Below are 20,514 nucleotides of genomic sequence, written 5' to 3'. Positions count from 1 at the left end.
ACCATAGCACAAATGTTCACTGTGCAAGTCATTAGAGTCTCCATATATTCACACAGTAATTGCGCTTGCTTGACTTTAGCTGGCTTTGAAAATAAGGTGAAACCCAGAAGATTTAATTATTTGTAAAATAATCGATTGAGGAGGATTGGATATGGAAGGATCAGCTTTAACACAGAGCCATCAGGATTCCATGTTACCAATTAAAAAAACAAAACAAAAAACAAAAACAAAAAACAATGACTGTGTACATTTGCAGCAGAGGTATTGGCATGCAGTGGTGCAAAGATTAAATGGCACTTGCAAAATGCAGTGTGCCGACCATTTAAAATGGTGTGTTTATTTCCCTCAGACAACACATACTTCCACTTTGCCCTTGTCAGCACATTCATCAGGAATCCCAACATGTTTACTGTGAAATTAATTCGCATATAAACAGTAGTGGATCTAGAGATTTTTTCCTGGGGTGGCAAAGGGGTGGCAAGACTGTGTCCCAGAGGTGGCAGCTGCCACCCCTTGCCACTCTAGATCCGCGCCTGTGAGGGGGAGGGGGATTCTAAATCGGCGACTTCTGTTTGAGATGAGTTTGGTGCGGGTCTCATTGACCTTCGCCATGCATGTACATAAAATATACTTTAAAAACATATTATCTGATTTATAAATGGGGTGGCAACAGGGGTGGCAAGACTGTCCCAGAGGTGGCAGCTGCCACCCCTTGCCACCCTGTAGATCCGCCCCTGCATATAAACCCCGATGACCACCTTTAATCTTTCAAGAAAATTCTCGGTTCCCGTCTTTTAGACTTTCTTTGCACAACCTTGCTGAGATCAAATGAGGACACTCGGATGTAACTGCACGTAAGCATTTCACACACCGTGGGTTTTTTGCTAAGCGGAGCGGAGTGCTAACCCAGTTTGAACACAAAGCAGACTTGTGGCACACATGGCGCCACTTTGATGTCCCAAGGCAGCCCTGGTGGAGCTGGTGGGAGAACTTGGCTTTTGAAGTCCTAAGATGTCAGCAGACTAACACGCAGCACAAACATAAGTCAGACTCTGCTCTGAATGAGCGTCTGAGGTTTGTTAGTTACATAAGGCTGCAGCGACTGCTGTTTCCATGGTGAGTGGAGCCAAGGCCGAAATGAGTCCATGGCTAATGGTGCCATTGGCTGACTGCTGTTGAGGGACTAGCCTTTTAAAGCACAGTTCCATCCATCTTTTGAGTTCAGAAACTTTCATTGAATGCGCTGGCTGAGTGGCTTTAACTACAACATGGACATGTTGCACTGTAGGACAGAAGGGTTCATACGATAGGTTTACAGAGCACAGCAACACTGAGAAGATAACATAATTCTGCTGTTTCTAGATTCTACATTTCTGACATACAGTTCAGTAATAACAGCCTTTTTGTTGCAAGTTTTCATGTTTAAAAAAGTGTTAAAAACAGTGTCCCTCTATATTTGTCTTTATTAAAGCCTATGGCGACATGAAAATAAATGTCACCATAGAGCTGTTTTGTTTTTGGATTTTTCCCTCTTTTTCTCCCCAGTTGTATTCGGCCAATTACCCCACTCTTCTTAGCCATCCCGATTGCTGCTCCACCCTCTCTGCTGATCCGAGGTGGGCTGCAGACTACCACATGCCTCCTCCTATACATGTGGCGTCGCCAGCTGCATCTTTTCAACTGACAGTGAGGAGTTTCGCCAGGGGGACATAGCGCATGGGAGGATCACGCTATTCCCCCCAGTTCCTCCTCCCCCCTGAACAAGCAGCTCAACTGACCAGAGAAAGCACTAGTGCAGCAACCAGGACACATATCCCCGTGTTGGTAGGCAATGGAATAGACCGCCACGCTACCTGGACGCCCCATACAGCTGTTTGGTTTTTTTTAATGCCTGGCTTGACATATATGGCAATTCCTCGTCATAATCTCAACATCTTATTACATATTTGGAATCATTGATATTTTTGGCACTAAGTGTGGCTCAGTGCTTTTCCCTATACTTGCCATCTTCAGGAAAGTGCACTTCATAGGATGTGTCCCTGGGTTAGTGCTATTCCTTGACTCAAAGTCTTTATTTTTGAATACAATGCTATCAAATAGCGCTCTCCACCACTGCCCTTCATGTATATCTATTTAGAATTTAGAATAAAAAAAAATCCTTAGGAAGAAGAAGGCTAGAACTGTAACAAGCAATACTCTTCAGATAGAGCAGAGAAATACAGACAGTACCTTGGGTGTGAACATGTGTCTTATCCCATCCACGGAGCCCTTGAGGAGGAGTGACCGAACCAGGAAGCAAATGAGCACAAGATATGGGAACAGCGAGCTGAAGTACATCACCTGCGGGCAAACAGAACAGCTGCTTACACTCCCACCCAAACACACCAGTTTTTACCCCATAGGTATTTCCTGGTAAGATAAGGTAGCCTTTGGAATATAATCAATTTTTCTGATACTCAAAACACCCCAGTAAAACTAATAAAAACTGGATTCCTTCCAGCATGATAGCCATTTCCCTTGGAAAGCCTAGAGTCCATCCTGCTTATTTAATGGTAGGGGATGACAGTCATACACACATGCACACAGCAAGACTCGTGAGCTTGAAATCCACAAGAATTTTTTTTTATAGAAAACAAACATATAATGGAATTCATTGATTGACAGTAACTTGGCTGTTATCAATTCAAATGGAAACCATAAAACTGCATGCATTTTTAGTACTTGTGACCAGGTCCAGGCCAGGGGAGGGTGATTGGTGTTGTGAACAGGAGTTATAACACTAGAACAACTTTTATTTACTTAAGCACATGTACAGAGCAGTATCTTGGGGGGAATATTCTCCTCTGCTGCCTGATATCTAGCTTCTTCTTACTGCCTGAAGGCAACATGGAAGCTGCCAAACTCAACCCCACCAAGTCTGTGGCAATGCAAGCTTGAATTGTGGCTACGGAAGCATTAAAGCTGCCTGTTTCAAGGAAATTAACCCTTTTTATGTTCAAGTTCATTTTACTGTATGTTGTTCCACATAAACTAAACATGACTCTTATAAAGTAAAAAGATATAAACACAAAAATTACTAATTGTGCCCACAAGTTATCATGCTGCTGCTGTTATGAATTAAACCATCCAGATGACTGATTCCTCAGTATGACACCTAAGACCAAACAGTTTGAAACAGTTGAACCTAACTTGTTTTTTTTTGTCTATGCTGTTCATGTAAATGGTTGCAAGAGCAGTCAAACCATATTGTGTTTGTTCCAACACATTTTAATTAGAGATGTGGTAGATGACCTACTGTTATGGCCTATTTACCTGCAGTTCACCTAAGTTTCTACTTGATATGATAAGACATCTGTGTTCGCTCCAAGTAAAATCATTGAAATTAATACTGTGTAGAAAACAATGCCCCTGTCAGGAGGATGTTTGTATGATGAGGATAACAGAAATGAGGAGTTGCTATTTACAAATATGAGGATATTTATCATCTGTTACTCAGGTATAGTATGTGTATATATATTAAGTGCAGTGTTATCCTCAGGTAACTCCTTATGTACATTCTTTTGGTTATGTGACAGAAACTTTACAATTTGTAGAAAAGTGAGGAAAATTTAAAAAAAACTTTATTGTGGAAGCCTATTAGGTTATTTTTTCTTCTAAAGGCCTTTTCTAGAAGGCATTATCTTCCAGAGCAAGATATTGCATTTTTTACATAATGTACCTCATTATACACACACACACACACACACACACACACACTGTATATATGTATGTAATAGTATATATGTGGGGTTTTGTTAATTTCTAGGTCTTAATTTAATAATTTTGTGTAAGAAAACATTCTGTTGAGCAATGATTATGGGAAACAAAATCATTGCTTAACATCATTCCATTGCACCATAGGTCAATTTATCCCTATCAGTGATTGTTGCAGTATAGACAAAAGAAAAAAGAAAAGGACACCCTTCACCATAAAAAACAGTGAACTCAGATCAGTAGGTGCTAGCCTAAGGATGACTACTACTATGCCCACACAAGTTCCTTTGTCCTATTACCATGCTAATCTAGCAGTGGGCCTCTTTTCTTTATGCTGTCTATTATACACTATTATCTGGGGAAGCCCCTTTGGGTAGGGGATGGGGCAATGAAAAATAAAAGCTCAGAGTGGGAGGACTAACGCCTGAGTCAACCTCCAAATGATAGTCAAATGGATATATGGTCTTAGCAATGGGCCGTGAGTGCGGCCGAGGGTACATGGCTTGATGATCGAGCCATAGGTGGAGTTGGTGAATTGATCTACACTACCGTTCAAAAGTTTGGGATCACCCAAACAATTTTGTGTTTTCCATGAAAAGTCACACTTATTCACCACCATATGTTGTGAAATGAATAGAAAATAGAGTCAAGACATTGACAAGGTTAGAAATAATGATTTTTATTTGAAATAAGATTTTTTTTACATCAAACTTTGCTTTCGTTAAAGAATCCTCCATTTGCAGCAATTACAGCATTGCAGACCTTTGGCATTCTAGCTGTTAATTTGTTGAGGTAATCTGGAGAAATTGCACCCCACGCTTCCAGAAGCAGCTCCCACAAGTTGGATTGGTTGGATGGGCACTTCTTTGAGCAGATTGAGTTTCTGGAGCATCACATTTGTGGGGTCAATTAAACGCTCAAAATGGCCAGAAAAAGAGAACTTTCATCTGAAACTCGACAGTCTATTCTTGTTCTTAGAAATGAAGGCTATTCCATGCGAGAAATTGCTAAGAAATTGAAGATTTCCTACACCGGTGTGTACTACTCCCTTCTGAGGACAGCACAAACAGGCTCTAACAGGTACTATTTAATGAAGATGCCAGTTGGGGACCTGTGAGGCGTCTGTTTCTCAAACTAGAGACTCTAATGTACTTATCTTCTTGCTCAGTTGTGCAACGCGGCCTCCCACTTCTTTTTCTACTCTGGTTAGAGCCTGTTTGTGCTGTCCTCTGAAGGGAGTAGTACACACCGGTGTAGGAAATCTTCAATTTCTTAGCAATTTCTCGCATGGAATAGCCTTCATTTCTAAGAACAAGAATAGACTGTCGAGTTTCAGATGAAAGTTCTCTTTTTCTGGCCATTTTGAGCGTTTAATTGACCCCACAAATGTGATGCTCCAGAAACTCAATCTGCTCAAAGAAGTGCCCATCCAACCAATCCAACTTGTGGGAGCTGCTTCTGGAAGCGTGGGGTGCAATTTCTCCAGATTACCTCAACAAATTAACAGCTAGAATGCCAAAGGTCTGCAATGCTGTAATTGCTGCAAATGGAGGATTCTTTGACGAAAGCAAAGTTTGATGTAAAAAAAATCTTATTTCAAATACAAATCATTATTTCTAACCTTGTCAGTGTCTTGACTCTATTTTCTATTCATTTCACAACATATGGTGGTGAATAAGTGTGACTTTTCATGGAAAACACAAAATTGTTTGGGTGATCCCAAACTTTTGAACGGTAGTGTACATGGTGATCCATGTGTAGCTTTGAGGGAGACGCCCTCACTATCTTGTCTTAAAAAGGTCATTCTCAGCAAGACAGAGTTCAGGTATTATTCAGATGACGTTTGAAAGTTCAATATTTGTGAACATGAACTTGTCTCTCAAAGATAGTAATAATAAAACAAGAGGAGTGCACTCATTAGGTGCAGATCTCCTCCAGGAATATGTATCTCCCCTTTTCCAGTGTCCAAACTTGGTGACAAACCACTGGCATAACTATTGATGGTACAATGGTGCGCTGCAGTGGGGCTCAGAAGTTGTCAGGGGCCCATGAAGGAAAATATTTTTTGCCGCTTAATGGTCTTTTCAGGCAGGGAGCAATCGAAGTGCCTAAGTATTTCAGTTTCAATGAGAGGTGAGCAGGCAGGTTGGGAGGCGCAGGCAATCTGTCAGGCTGAGTGACAAGCAGGCACAATCCCGTGAAACTGTCGTGGTCGTGCTCATCTCATGCACATGCCTGCCTGCTGCTAGATGTTGAATTGTTTTGAACATTTTTCTACACAACGTACAGTGTCACCCAACAAAATGGACGAGGGACTGATCTTTGCCATGTGTGAGTTCCCTGAGATATATAATTGTTTTCTTAACAGTTACTGGAACATATCGAGATGTTTGATAGTTGGAGAAATCAGGTGGTGTTTTGAGTGCAGGGCAGGCTGTTAGATTAGATTGGCAGCCATCTATTAGCTGCTCACCATTCATGGGCCATGAGTTTCTAGACTTTTTCTGCAAAAAGGTTGACAAGATCAGAAACAAAATTAGTTCTTCAACTACAGCTACTCCTGCAGATCCTGTCTAACCAAATTCATATCTTACAGGTCACTGATAGTTTCTGTTCTTAAAGCTTTTGAGACTATCTTTCTTGATACTTTGACAAACCTCATGTCAGATCCTAAATGAACTACTTGGCAACTTGACACTTTACCAGCAAAACTTTTTAAAGCCCTCTTGCCTTTCCTGGGACCTGCAATGCTACAACATTTTAATTTATCACTTACTACTAGCACTGTTCCCAGCAGTTTTAAGAAAGCTGTGGTCAAACCTCTACTTAAGAAACCACAGCTCAAGTCTGTGGTGGTGTAGCGGTCTAAGCATCGGCTTTGTGTCAGTGCAGTTGCCCACTGGGGACTGGGGTTCGCGCCCCGGTCTCGTCAGATCCGACTATGGCCGGACTCGATGAAGCAGCAATCATTGGCAACGCTGTCTTCGGGAGGGGGCGGAGTCGGCTTGTGTTCGTCACGTGAATGCGTCTCTGTGTGTATCGGAAAAAACAGTGGTTTGGCCTGGAGTCGCCTTGTCACGAAAGTGGGGAGGCGGTCTTCTTCGAGACTTCCGGCTGGAGAGATGCAGTTGGCGAATGCATGCAGTACGAGGGTGGGTGTTTGAATTAAAATAGGGATCGATTGGCCACTAAATTGGGAGAAAAAAGGGAAAAATCAGAAATAAATTTCTAAAAAAAAAAAAAAAGAAACCACAGCTCAGTCCAGGTTCTCTTAATAACTATCGACCAGTCTCTAATCTCCCATTCTTTTCTTAAGTACTAGAGAGAGCTGTGTATCAACAACTTTATAACCATATAGAAAAAAAACCTACCTATATGAACCTTTTCAATCGGATTTCAGGGCCTGTCACTCCACTGAAACTGCTCTGACGAGAGTGGTGAACAATCTTGTACTTGCTATGGACTCTGACTCTGATGACCTCTGTGCTTCTACTGCTGGACCTCAGTGCTGTCAAAGGCAGCACTGATCAACGTATACTATTAGACAGAATAAATTGTAATTTTGGAGTCTCTGGCTTAGCTCTCACTTGGCTTAATTCATACTTATCTGAAAGAACACAGTGTGTCTGCTATAATATTACATCAAAATGTTCCCATGTTTAATATGGCATACCTCAAGGCTCGGTTCTTGGCCCTCTACTTTTCTCTCTTTATATTTCACCTCTTGGCCAAATTATACGCAGTCATGGAATAAATTTCCATTGCTGTGTGGATGATACTCAGCTGTATGTACCTACTATATGCGTTGAAGATCGTACTCAAATGACTAATTTAGAGGTTCGTTTGGCTGCTGTAAAAATTGGATGTCACTAAATTTCCTGCTTTTAAATTCAGATAAAACCGAGATGCTGGTCATTGGCCTTGCTAGACAGACACCAATTTGGTCAACTAACAATAACAATTGACAACTCTGTGATTTCACAAAGTGTGGAAGCCAGAAATCTTGGTGTTACATTTATCCCAGCCTTTCCTCTGATAAGCACATTAAGGAAATCCCCAGGACGGCCTTTTTTCACTTACAAAACATAGCTAAGAATTGGTGTTTCTTGTCCATGGCATTTGTTTCATCCAGACTTGATTACCGTAATGTTATGTTTTCAGGTCTGCCACATACTAGTACTAAAAGTCTTCAGATAGTTCAAAATGTGACAGCCAGAATCCTAAATAAAACAAGAAAATTTTACAATATTACACCAATTCTTGCCTCCCTTCATTGACTCCCTATCCATGTTAGATCAGACTTCGAGGTGCTTCTGCTGACTTATAAAATCCTAAATGGGCTTGCCCCATCATACCTGTCTGATCTCCTTAAATCGTATATTCCATCTCGAGGTCTCCAATCTCAAAGTACAGGGCTTCTGAGTGGACCCAAAAGTTAAAAAGAAGTCAGCAGGTGGCAGGGCCTTTTCCTATCAGGCCCCATTCTTATGGAATAACCTCCCCATTACCGTCAGACAATCAGAATCTGCTGAGTCCTTTAAATCCAGACTTAAAATTTGTCTTTTTGCCTTAACCTACAATGAGTTGCCTTTAAATTAGGTACTTCATGACCTGTACTGCATGGTGGATCAGTTTCAGTCTCAATGAATTTACTAAGCACTGTTCTGCCAACGAGATTATAGAGTATTGATTATTGCAGTTATTCTCTTCTCTCTCGCATCTTTCTCTTTCTCTGAATGATGTCTTTATCCTTCTCGCTCTCCTGTGTGAATAATGTATTTTCTTGTTTCTTCTCCCATATATGTGAATGGTGTGATGTGAGTCTCCCCTGTATGCATGTGTAGTCTGTCCTCCTGCCAGGTCTCCGTGGTGATGGCGGTCGCCACCTGGGTTCTGCTTGGCATCCTCCTTATCACATTCTTTTAATATCTTATAAATCCATTATAATTTTGTTATCCCGTATCAATGTTGTATCCTTCTCTCTTTGATGTGTGACTATGTCTTTTCTTGTATCTTCTCCCATAAATGTGAATGGTGTGATGTGAGTTTCCCCTGTGTGTAGTGTGTAGTCTGTCTTCCCGCCAGAGCTACATGGTGATGGTGGTCATGTGGCTCAGGTCCTTGGCTGTTCCGGTGGCATCTGGTAAGCTGCTTGGCGTCCTCCTCATCACATTCTTCATATGTCTTATAATTCCATTATAATTCTGTTATCCTCTTTCAACGTTGTATTCTGTAAATTGTGTTCTATTCTGTACACACAACATCCATTGCATGTCTGTCCATCTTGGGGGAGGGATCCCTCCTCTTTTGAGCTCCCTGAGGTTTCTTCCTATTTTTTCTCCGTTAAAGGTTTTTTTTTTAGGGAGTTGTTCCTTATCTGATGCGAGGGTCTAAGCACAGGATGTTGTTTTACTGTAAAGCCCCCTGAGGCAAATTTGTACATAATCCCCTCCAGGCTACTGCCTCGTGGAGATAAGAAACAAGACACTACCCCACGATTTCATCAAAAAGATACATAAATTGTCTTCGCGAATCACAATGATTGTTCAAGATTTCAGATTTCTAACACTAGAACAACCAAGGCGATCATTTTGACCTTTTTGGATTTTCAAATTTTAATAACTATGTAAAAGAAAAAGAAAAAGAACAGACCTGCCGCTCCCCGAATGCTCTTAAAATTGTCTACATTTGCATTAAAATGAGTTTTAGATCAATTGCGCAAAAAAGTTGCGATAAGATCTACCTAAAATGACCATGAGTGGTCAAAATGACCGTGCGTAATTTGCGACATTCATTGCCCTGTCCTAGAAACACGCTAGCGTTCTCCAGTGCAGAGTAATAGTCTAAACTTGATTTCTGATTATTGCGAACATGCCTGGGTACAGAGATAGTCAGAGATAGTCAAGTGGTTACAGTTGTACTATGTGAGAACACAGTATAACATAACAATATCACAGGCAAGGGTCTTGGTTCTCAAATCCACTAGCTTTTAGAGAGACTGTTAAAATTTGTAAATTTAGACTGGGCTTGAAAAGAGTTTACGAACAAGAGGTTGTAATGATTGGGTTAGTGTGGACCTATAAAACTCTCAGGGGATGTACTGACTGATCCTCGCAGCAAATTTTTAAGGTTGCTCGACTATCAGTCAGCAAGGTCTTCATCAGTTTCCTGCAACTGGCCATGAGAGCAAAATGTCACAACATAATGTCAGATGTCGTAACTGGAGCATATTTATTGTACGGTTTCTCATTTTGCCTGTGAACATCCTTGTCAACCTGCGTCACATTGTCTAAATAACTTCCCAGCTGTGTGCTCTTGAATAATGCCAAAATCACAACCCTGGTCAACAGGAAGCCAAACAGGCTGCTATTCTAACTGATAAGCAGTTATTTAGTCCTTTTCAGCCACTGTCTACTATGTTATCAAAAAAGCATGTATTTGATAAAGGTTTACATGTCACGGCAAATTTGTGGTTCTTGCAAAGGTCACACAAGGCATCACACTGTGATTTCCATGAACTGGTACAAAAGTTAGGGGTAGGTTTTAGCCAAGATTACTGGAAGGTATTTAGGGTTATCCAAGTATAACAATTAATGTTCACTTTAAATCAACAATTTATAAACTTAGCTAAGGTTTATCCAGGGGAAAATCCCTTATGCAACAGATGCAAGACAATAACAGGATCCCTAATTCATACTTTTTGGACTTGTCCAAGTCTTCATAATTATTGGACATATATATTTGAAACATTTTTGGAGTTTTTTTGTAGTCAAATTTACCCCTTTCTCTTTGATTGCAATTTTAGGAGTAGTACCAGAGGTAGCACTCCTTCCCCGACATTACTCGAATGGAATTGCTTTTGCTTCCTTAATTGCTAGACACCTTATACTTATGACGTGGAAGCAGGAGGCCTCTCCCACACATGTCCAGTAGGTTGAACTTACGAGTTTTTTACACATGGAGAAAATAAAGTTTAGGTTGTTTGGCTCTACATGCAAATTTATCAAGATATGGCAATCATTTCTGACATATATGAAAATGCTAAAACTGTGTACTCTTCCATAACTGATTGCTATTCAATCAAATTGCAATGTAAATTAGCTACAGAAAACCGTGACTAATATATACATCTTTTTTTGTGTGTGCATATATGTTTACATTTTGATCTATTTTGCCATTTGTCTATGTATGTTTACATGTTTTTTTTTATTCTTTATTTTTATTTTAGTTCTGTTCTGTAAAATCTGTCTGTCTGTTTTTCTGGGGGGAGGGGTATAAAAATGGGCAACATGCAAAAAAAAAAAATCAACAATTTATGATTCCCAATTCGTGTTTAGGCGAATTGTCGACATTTTTGACTCCTCATTTACTCAAGATCCATATTTTGAACTCTACTTGTTTGAAAATAAGGAATGATGAGTTTTCACCTGCCTTACCATTAGTATTTAGCATCATTCAGATTTACTATTTATGTCAGAGGATATCTTCATTATTTCACCAATGGGTCCTTATCTCTCCACAGCCAAAACACTTCCTTTGTTGCTTTTGCTATTGACAACCACGCCAGGCCAAAAGCGCATGTATAACCATGGTAACCAAAACCGTCTGCTCCTTTTCACTCCCACTCACCCACACACACAAATGGGAGAGCGATGCAGATCGCAGTAGGGATATTTCTTCAAACGGGCTTTGTGAATGCGGGCAGCGAGGGCCTTAATATTCTTTTGTATGACAAAGCTGTGATTAAGTTTCAAAGGCACTTAAAGCTGGCCCCTTCAATGGCAAAAATGTCATGGCTACGTTAGCAAACTCAAACAGCCACCGAGACAGAGAGGGGTAGCTGGAGAATGCCCATATCTTACTGGTACTGTACTGTGACCCACCAGCTTGGTCAAACCTGGGTTACTTCTTAGGTTTGAAACAAAGGTTTCAAGGCATGGCTACTTCAGCTTTGCAAGACACAGTCATATATATATACATATATAATATATATATATATATATATAATACACACACACACACACACACACACATATATATATATATATATTCAACACCGACGATACCCATGACATGACTGAGCTCTGAATATAAAATATTCGCTAATTAAACAGAAGAGCCTTGTGAAAAGAGAGTATTTTTAAATCAGTGTGTAATAGCCTTGGCAGCGTGGCAGTCATGGTAATGACAGTGATTGAGATAATGATTATAGTTATCTGTGAAATTTCAAACAAGGTGACACAATGTGGCAGATTGGGGGGAGAGATTGCCTGCCTGCCTGTCTGTAGCCCTGCAAATCACCATGGCAGAAAACCAAGATTAAAGCGCCTCTGCTGGAAAAGGAGTCCATCTTGTTTTGTCTGTCTGTTGTGGTGTGGGCAAAGAAGGATTTAGAGAACCAAGCAAATAAAAGACTGTTGCTACAGAAGGGTAAGACTCCAGCTGTAGACAATGTGTGGTTCATAGAGGAAAACCTAATTTTGCTCCCTAGCAGACAACAATGTTTCCCATACCATCACAAGAAAACTAAAAGGAATAAATGACCAATAGTTGGGTTGTACCTGCTCAGTTGTTTCTGGTAAGCTTGCAAATCCAGAGCTCATGAAAAATGTTACCTAAAAACAATCATGTTACCAGAACCAAAACATTAACCATAACCTTGACCTCACTGCAGACATTCTGCCTATGTGACTCTAGCTTTATTTTCAACTAAAAAGTCAACTGTAAATGCAAACTCAAACTCACCCCAGAACAGTATATGTACTGGAAATATTACAAAGAAGCTATAGTATGTTCCTTTTGTTTTGATGCAGGCCCAACCTGATACATGAGTTTGGATAATACCAAAACCAATCATGACTTCAGCATCAAAGCGTGTTCTGAAAAGATTAAAAGCTGCCAGCATTTGACCAATTAGCGTCACCTTGACTCTGACCTTAGAAATACACCAGCTAATACTTGTCATATGATATGAGAAAACTTGGAAGGATAAAGATGACCTGGAAAAAGAGAGAGTAGCTGGGTGAGTTTGCAAGCAAATGTTAAACTTTAGCTAGTGGGCTAATCCTTCCGGAAAAGATCACACAACCTCTGAGGATCATATCTAAGTGGGTATCATTAGAGAAATTTGTCAAGTCACCTTAACAGCAGTTGCTAAGCAGTCCATGACCAAGCCTTCATACAGTGTGTGCACCTTACAAGCCTCCACCTTGAGGTGAGTTAATTTCATAAGAGAATTTTCCAAAATGGCTTTGTTACAGCCACCACTTTCGATTTTCCAGAGAATATACTGTAGGTCATAGCGGCACGCATATCTAGGCCAAGCCGCCAGTTGCAGAAGGCGATGCTATTTTCTCCCCCACCCTCTCTCTCCATCTCATTCAATCGCTCTATGGCTTTGCATATATATCTTCTCCTTTTCAACTTTATTTTCACCTGTTTTCTCAGTTTATTTGGAGTAGTGGCAGCCTGAGATTGTTGACTGTGCTCTTGAGCAAGGTATTATGGAAAATAAAGTTTGCCTAGTTTTGGAATGGATTTTGCTATCACTGAGGAGTATAGTTTTTGAGCCTTCACAGCACTTAAATAACATCTCTGTTTCACCAGCTTTTTTATGTGACCTAATACAAAAGCAGTCTGTTTTATTACCATTGAATGTGGAGCACTGGAAACCAAATGACTTTTGGTGAAAAAAAAAAGGCATAGGTGTTTTATAGACATACAATACCAATTTCTAAAAAAAACAAAACAAAAAAACAAAAAACAAAAACAGCAAGTTACTCCCTTCTGACACTTGTCAGCCAATAAACAGAGGTTGATGGTTGCATTAGGCACCTTCTCTTTGTAAATGCATGTAAATATATTACCAACAAGTTCTGTTGAGTAGGAAAAGACTGTGATGACACGCAAATTCCCCACAGATAAAGGTTAAAGATTCTAGTTAACACTTTATATTAAGGTCCTTGTCACAATTTGTTAGATTGCAAGAAATTTATAATTACTTATAAGAAACGTGTTAACAATTTATAGACTGCTTAAGAATGTTAATAGCCTTATGGCTTTCTTATAACTTTGTAATAGCATTACAAACACATTTATTGAGTCTTATTAACTTACCTATTCTATTATTGTTAAACTTTTACTAAGCTTTTTTGTTGCTTTATTAAGGTTAAAAAACTTTCATTCATTTATTAGCAGTTAACTATACACTTATTAACAGTTAACCCATTAAGTACGGATGCAATATTTAAGTGAAGAAGACGGTTATTATGACCGTTTTGGATTTTCAAAATTTAATAACTTTGTAGAGACCTGCCACCCCCTGAATTCTCCTAAATTTTCATATACTTGCATTTAAAATGAGTTTTAGATCAATTGCACACAAAAAAGTTATAAGCTCTACCTAAAACGACCATGACCGCTCGTAATTTGCGCCTCATGTCAGTATTTATGACGTGTGTTGGTCGTATCATTTCCTTCGCGAAGTTCATTGCTCTGTCCTAAGGGGAAAAAAAAACTAGCGTCCTCCAGGGCAGATAAATAGTCTAAATTTGATTTTTTATTACTACCAACATGTCTGGGTACAGACGACGTTACAGACGCACCATGACTACCACCAACGTGTTGCAGTATTTACAGGCATTGGCCAGCAGTCATTTTAAATTGTTTGAAAAATAGTATTAAAAGTTGTTAAAATGTTAATTTTGGTTTCAGTTGGTTTCTTAACAGACATGCTAACATATGTAATGCATTAGTATCTCAATTGGGTATTTATCTTGACAGAATATTGTGGTGTTCCCAACACAGAATATTAACCAGTGTGGTTTTATTAGTTTTGAATATACACAGATCAATGTGATTGGTACTGAATAAGGTGGAGGTCATCTATTGGTTGTTCCTGAAGAGTATATAAGGCAGAATCGCCACCAGGGCGTTCTCTTGGTACTCCGCTCTACTCGGGATAGCTAGGTTGTTACAGTGTAATAATAAATATACCACGTTACTGTCATAAGTCTGCCGTGTGCACTTTCCAGTTATCTACTTAAACAGCTTAGAACATTATTAGTGTTTCATACACGACAGTTTGGCGGCGAGGATGAGATGTTTAAGTTGGAAGTGACAGAGTTAGCATGTCAAGCAGCTCCAGCGAGGCAGAAGTCAACGACGAACAACCAGAGAGACGTTCGGTGAGTGAAAGGACCGTCGAACAGAAGATGGCATTCGGGAGTCCGCGGTGGCGTAGCGGTCTAAGCATCGGCTTGGTGTCGATGCAGTTGCCCACTGGGGACTGGGGTTCGCGCCCCGGTCTCGTCAGATCCGACTATGGCCGGACTCGGTGAAGCGGCAATCATTGGCAACGCTGTCTTCGGGAGGGGGGCGGAGTCGGCTTGTGTTCGTCATGTGAATGCGTCTCTGTGTGTGTCGGAAAAACAGTGGTTCGGCTTGGATTCGCCTTGTCACGAAAGTGGGGAGGCGCTTTCCTTCGAGACTGCCGGCCGGAGAGATGCAGTTGGCGAATGCATGCAATACGAGGGTGGGTGTTTGAATTAAAATAGGGATCAATTGGCCACTAAATTGGGAGAAAAAAAGGGGAAAAATCAGAAATAAATTTTAAAAAAAAAAGAAAAAGAAGATGGCATTCGGTAAGCCAGAAGATTTCCACTTCGAGGAAAGTGAGGAAAGTTTTGATAGTTATCGCCAGCGGTTAGAGCAGTACTTCGCAGCAAATGGATTGGACACTCGAGATGAGAAAACCAAAGCGGTATTTCTTACGGTGGTAGGAAAAAGGGCGCATAGCTTGCTGATGGATTTGTGTGCACCAGATAAGCCATCGGGTAAAACATATGAAGTACTGGTGGGAATGCTAGAAAAGCACTACATCCCGAAAACCAACTTTATTGCCGAGAGATGCAAGTTTCACGGAAGAAACCAAAAGGAAAATGAAACAATAAGTGAGTACATTGCAAGTTTGAGAAAGTTAGCAGCCACATGCAAATTTGGAACATTTTTAGACGAAGCACTGCATGATAGGTTTGTCTGTGGAGTTAAGAGCAATGAGCTAAGAGATCGGTTACTCAATGCTGCTCACACAAAAGACTTAACGTTACAGCTCGCAGTTGAAATGGCGCTTTCTTTTGAGGTAACAAAAGGCAACAGTGCGCAACAGTTTGCACAGAAAGGCTATAAAGCTAATGTGGTAGAAAAGAAGGCTAACCTAAAGCATAAAGAGGCTAGGGTAAAGTCTACAGCTAATGGAGAGCCCTGCTATCGCTGCAATGGAAAAGGCCACAGACCGGATGAATGCAGGTTCAAGGACGCAGAGTGTCACCAGTGCAAGAAAAGGGACACATCGCAAAAGCATGCCATTCACCTAAAGAACCATGCATTTAGAATGTTGCCACGCTCTCAAGCACGAGACATGTACAAATTCCAGCGCTATCAAGCAGCAGGGAAGACTTGTTTGCAACGCTCCCCAGCACGTGGACCAGAGCAACGCTCACAGTCTTCGGGCAGATGGAGATCCTATCCAGCCTCAGCTCCGCAGTGCCAAAGACGACTGCTGTGTGCCGACAAGGTGCATGGTGGATGCTGTACAGAACATTGACACTGGTCAGACATTGGACAGTGCAATGGACACGGGTAAAGGTGACACTGTGAAACCCTACTATGTGTATGTCAGTGTAAATGGTACAAGGGTGAAAATGGAGGTAGACACTGGCGCAGCCGTGTCAGTGATATCTGAAACTCTACTTAAACGCAGGTTTAAAGATGTGAAACTTAGTCCTGCAAATTGTGTGCTGAAAACCTACAGTGAGGAATCATTGCCATTGATAGGAAAATTCACAGCAAAGGTGAAATGCAAGGAACACTCAGAAAAGCTAGAACTACTAGTCGTGAAAGGAAGAGGTCCTGCATTAATGGGCAGAGACTGGATAAGTCAATTAAAGCTAGACTGGTCAAGAGTCAACAGAGTGGCTCCTGATACAGTGGATGATGTGTGTGCCAGACATGCATCAGTGTTCAAACCTGAGCTAGGCAAGTTAAAAGGTATTGAAGCCAGACTACATGTAGTTCCAGATGCTGTGCCCAAGTGCTGTAAGCCTAGACATGTGCCTTATGCATTAAGAGAAGCCGTAGAGAGAGAACTGGCAAAATTGGAAGCTGAAGGTGTCATCTCACCCATTAATTACAGTGAGTGGGCAGCTCCAATAGTTTGTGCGCCTAAAAAGGATGATAGTGTGAGAATATGTGGAGACTACAAGGTCACCATCAATCCATGGTTGAATGTGCAACAGTATCCACTACCCAAAACCCAAGATTTATCTGCCAAACTAGCAGGAGGTCAGAAGTTTACCAAATTAGACTTGTCGCAGGCTTATCCGCAAGTTCTGTTAGAGGACAATTCAAGACATTACCTAACTATCAACACACACAGAGGGTTGTATCACTACAATAGGTTACCCTACAGTGTTGCTAGCGCCCCTGCTATTTTTCAAAAGATTATGGATCAGGTTCTTCAGGGCATGGAAGGGGTCATCTGTTATTTAGATGACATCTTAATTACAGGAAAATATACAGAAAGGCACCTGACTAACTTGGAAGAGGTGCTTAGCAGACTTGAAACTTACAATCTCAGGGTTAAAAGAGAGATGTGTGTATTCATGCAGAACAGCGTTTCATACTTAGGGCATGTCATTGATACCATGGGCATACATCCAATGAAGGAAAAGACAGGTGCTATTGAGAGGGCTCCAGTCCCGAAAAATGTAACTGAACTCAGGTCATTCTTAGCTCTGTTAAACTACTATGGGAAGTTTATCCCTAATCTATCTACTCTGATTCAGCCAATGACAGCATTGCTGCATAAAGATGCAACCTGGGAATGGTAAGAGAAATGTCAAAGTGCATTTGATAGTGCAAAGAAATCTCTTCAGTCAGATAAATTGTTAGTACGTTTTGATGCAGAGTTACATATCATACTAGCATGTGATGCTTCTCCTTATGGAGTTGGTGCTGTAATCAGCCACAAAATGAAAGATGGAAGTGAGAGATCTATCGCATTTGCATCCAGAATGTTAACTAAAACAGAACAGAATTACTCTCAACTGGAAAAAGAGGCACTGGGTCTTGTTTTTGGAGTTATGAAATTCCATGAGTATCTTTATGGAAGGAAATTCTTGTTATTGACAGACCACAAGCCACTGTTGAAAATTCTGGGGCCTAAAACAGGTGTGCCAACACTGGCCGCCGCTAGATTACAAAGGTGGGCTCTAATTTTGGCAGCGTATACATACGAAATCCAGCACAAGAAGTCAGAGCAGCATAGCAATGCTGATGCTTTATCAAGATTACCTGTGAAGCCTGATGTAGATGTGGTGTCAAACCCAATTTACAGAGTGTCTTACCTGGAAGACTTACCTCTTACTGCTAGAGAAATAGCCAAAGAAACAGACAGAGATCCTGTGTTAAGAGTGGTTAAACAGTTGGTGTTAACTGGATGGCCCAAACATGTACAGGATGAGTCACTGAAGCCTTATTTTCAGAGAAAATTAGAGCTTAGCATTGAGGATGATTGTTTATTATGGGGTTACCGTGTGGTAGTGCCTGATAAACTAAGAGACAGGCTATTGTCTGAATTACATGAGCACCACTGGGGAATAGTTAAAATGAAGTCCCTCGCCAGAAGTTTATTCTGGTGGCCTACATTAGATGACAGTATTGAACGTGAAGTGAATCAGTGTACTATTTGTCAGCAGCAGCGTAGTATGCCTGCTACCGCACCGATACATACATGGAAATGGTCTTCGAGTCCATGGGAAAGAGTACATCTTGATTTTGCTGAGGACCACAAGCAGATGTTTTTAGTAGTGATGGATGCCTATGCTAGATGGCCAGATATAGTTCCCATGACCACTACTACTTCATCTAAGACAATTGAAGCAATGAGAAATTTATTTGCAGCTTATGGGTTGCCTAAAGAGGTTGTAACTGATAACGGACCTCAGTTCGTATCGCAAGAGTTTGAGTCATTTTTGACTAAAAATGGAGTAAAACACATCAAGTCACCTGCATACCATCCTGCAAGTAATGGTTTAGCTGAAAGATTGGTCCAAAATCTTAAGAAATCCCTTGCAAAGAATAGAGCCATTGGTGGTATGACGCTTGAGCACTGTGTAGCAAATTTTCTGATTGGGTACAGAAACACACCCCATACTAAGACAGGAAAGACCCCAGCTGAGCTATTTCTGAGAAGGCAGGTACGAACCAGGTTGTGTCTTATCAAACCAGAGTTCTCTCAGAGAATGCAGACCGAGTCTGAACCAAATCTTCCCCGTGTTAGGTCTTTTAAGGTTGGTCAACACGTGTTGGTAAAAAATTACAGGGGAGGGGAGAAATGGTTGAATGGAGTTATAAGTGAAGTGTGGTTTTATTAGTTTTGAATATACACAGATCAATGTGATTGGTACTGAATAAGGTGGAGGTCATCTATTGGTTGTTCCTGAATAGTATATAAGGCAGAATCGCCACCAGGGTTGCCTGGTACTCCGCTCTACTCTGGTACTCCGCTCTACTCTGGATAGCTAGGTTGTTACAGTGTAATAATAAATATACTACGTTACTGTCATAAGTCTGCCGTGTGCACTTTCCAGTTATCTGCTTAAACAGCTTAGAACATTATTAGCGTTTCATACACGACAAATATCGAGTTTAAAAACGTAGTTTTTCAAGTTTCGGTCGTCGTTGGGGGCAGTTTCAATACTTATTTTCAGTTCTGTTTTTACATTTCACATTTTAGGCCTTGTTACGTCTGTTAGATCAATATGTGTTTTCCGTTCTGTTTTTCAGGTCATTTTTCACTTTTTCGATTTTGCTATTCAAGTTCAACCATGTCTCTGAAGTTTAAATTGTTTAAAAATAGTATTATCGTTGTTAAAATGTTAATTTTGGTGTCAGTCTTTTCCTAACAGACATACTAACATATGCAATGCATTAATATCTCAATTGGGTATTTATCTTGACAGAATATAGAGTTTAAAAAATTGCGGTCATTTTGACAGCTCATGGTCATTTTAGGTAGGAGTGAAATCCCGGTCGTTCTAGTGCAGTGTTTCTCAACCCAGTCCTCAAGGAACCCCTATCCTGCAGATTTTTATGGTAACCCTGCATAGGTAGCCCTGCTTGTACTTACTCGACCAATCATCTCGCAGCACTTAATTATGCAAGGTGTGCAACATCTGACAAAATTCATTGCTGATTGGTTGAATAACTACAAACAGGTACCTATTCAGGGTTGCAAAGAAAATATGCAGGATAGGGGTTCCTTGAGGACTGGGTTGAGAAACACTGTTCTAGTGTTTAAGAACACGTGCGACGTTTGTGTGCTACTCCCTTTATAGCCGGATGCGACGTGACTTTGTTTTAGGCGGTAGATTTACTTGATTTTTAATCACGCGTTCGCGTAGACAACCGGCTGCATCGTGAACAGAATTGTTCACATAGTTGCGTCTGTACTTTGCGTGTTACTGGAGGATTCCACTAGAGGGCACACCAGAGAACTAAGGACGGACAAAACATGCCATCGGACAAATTTCACTGTGCACGGACGTAACGGTCTTCTTCTTCTTCTTTTTGTTTTAACTTTATTGAGAAACATTCTTTCAAACGGTTTCTCAGGGAATGGATTTTTTTCAGTGCAATATAACAACAGAATCAGAATCGGCAAAAAAAAAAGAAAAAGAAAAAAAACCCGGAACACTTACC

General features: G+C 40.7%; 1 protein-coding gene across 1 annotated transcript in view; it reads right to left on the bottom strand.

Moving 5' to 3' along the window:
* Window positions 1-20,514, bottom strand: part of slc6a15 (solute carrier family 6 member 15) — a 48,191-nt gene that overhangs the window by 17,751 nt on the left and 9,926 nt on the right. Inside the window, exon 6 of the mRNA XM_056282327.1 lies at window positions 2,230-2,340. Coding sequence (XP_056138302.1) covers window positions 2,230-2,340 — 111 coding nt within the window. The remainder of the gene's footprint in view (window positions 1-2,229; window positions 2,341-20,514) is intronic.

The sequence above is a fragment of the Lampris incognitus genome, chromosome 6 (genome assembly GCF_029633865.1).
Source record: "Lampris incognitus isolate fLamInc1 chromosome 6, fLamInc1.hap2, whole genome shotgun sequence".
Classification (NCBI taxonomy): Eukaryota; Metazoa; Chordata; class Actinopteri; order Lampriformes; family Lampridae; genus Lampris; species Lampris incognitus.
The sequence above is the reverse complement of the archived record's forward strand: the minus strand, read 5'-3'. Positions and strand labels throughout refer to the sequence as shown.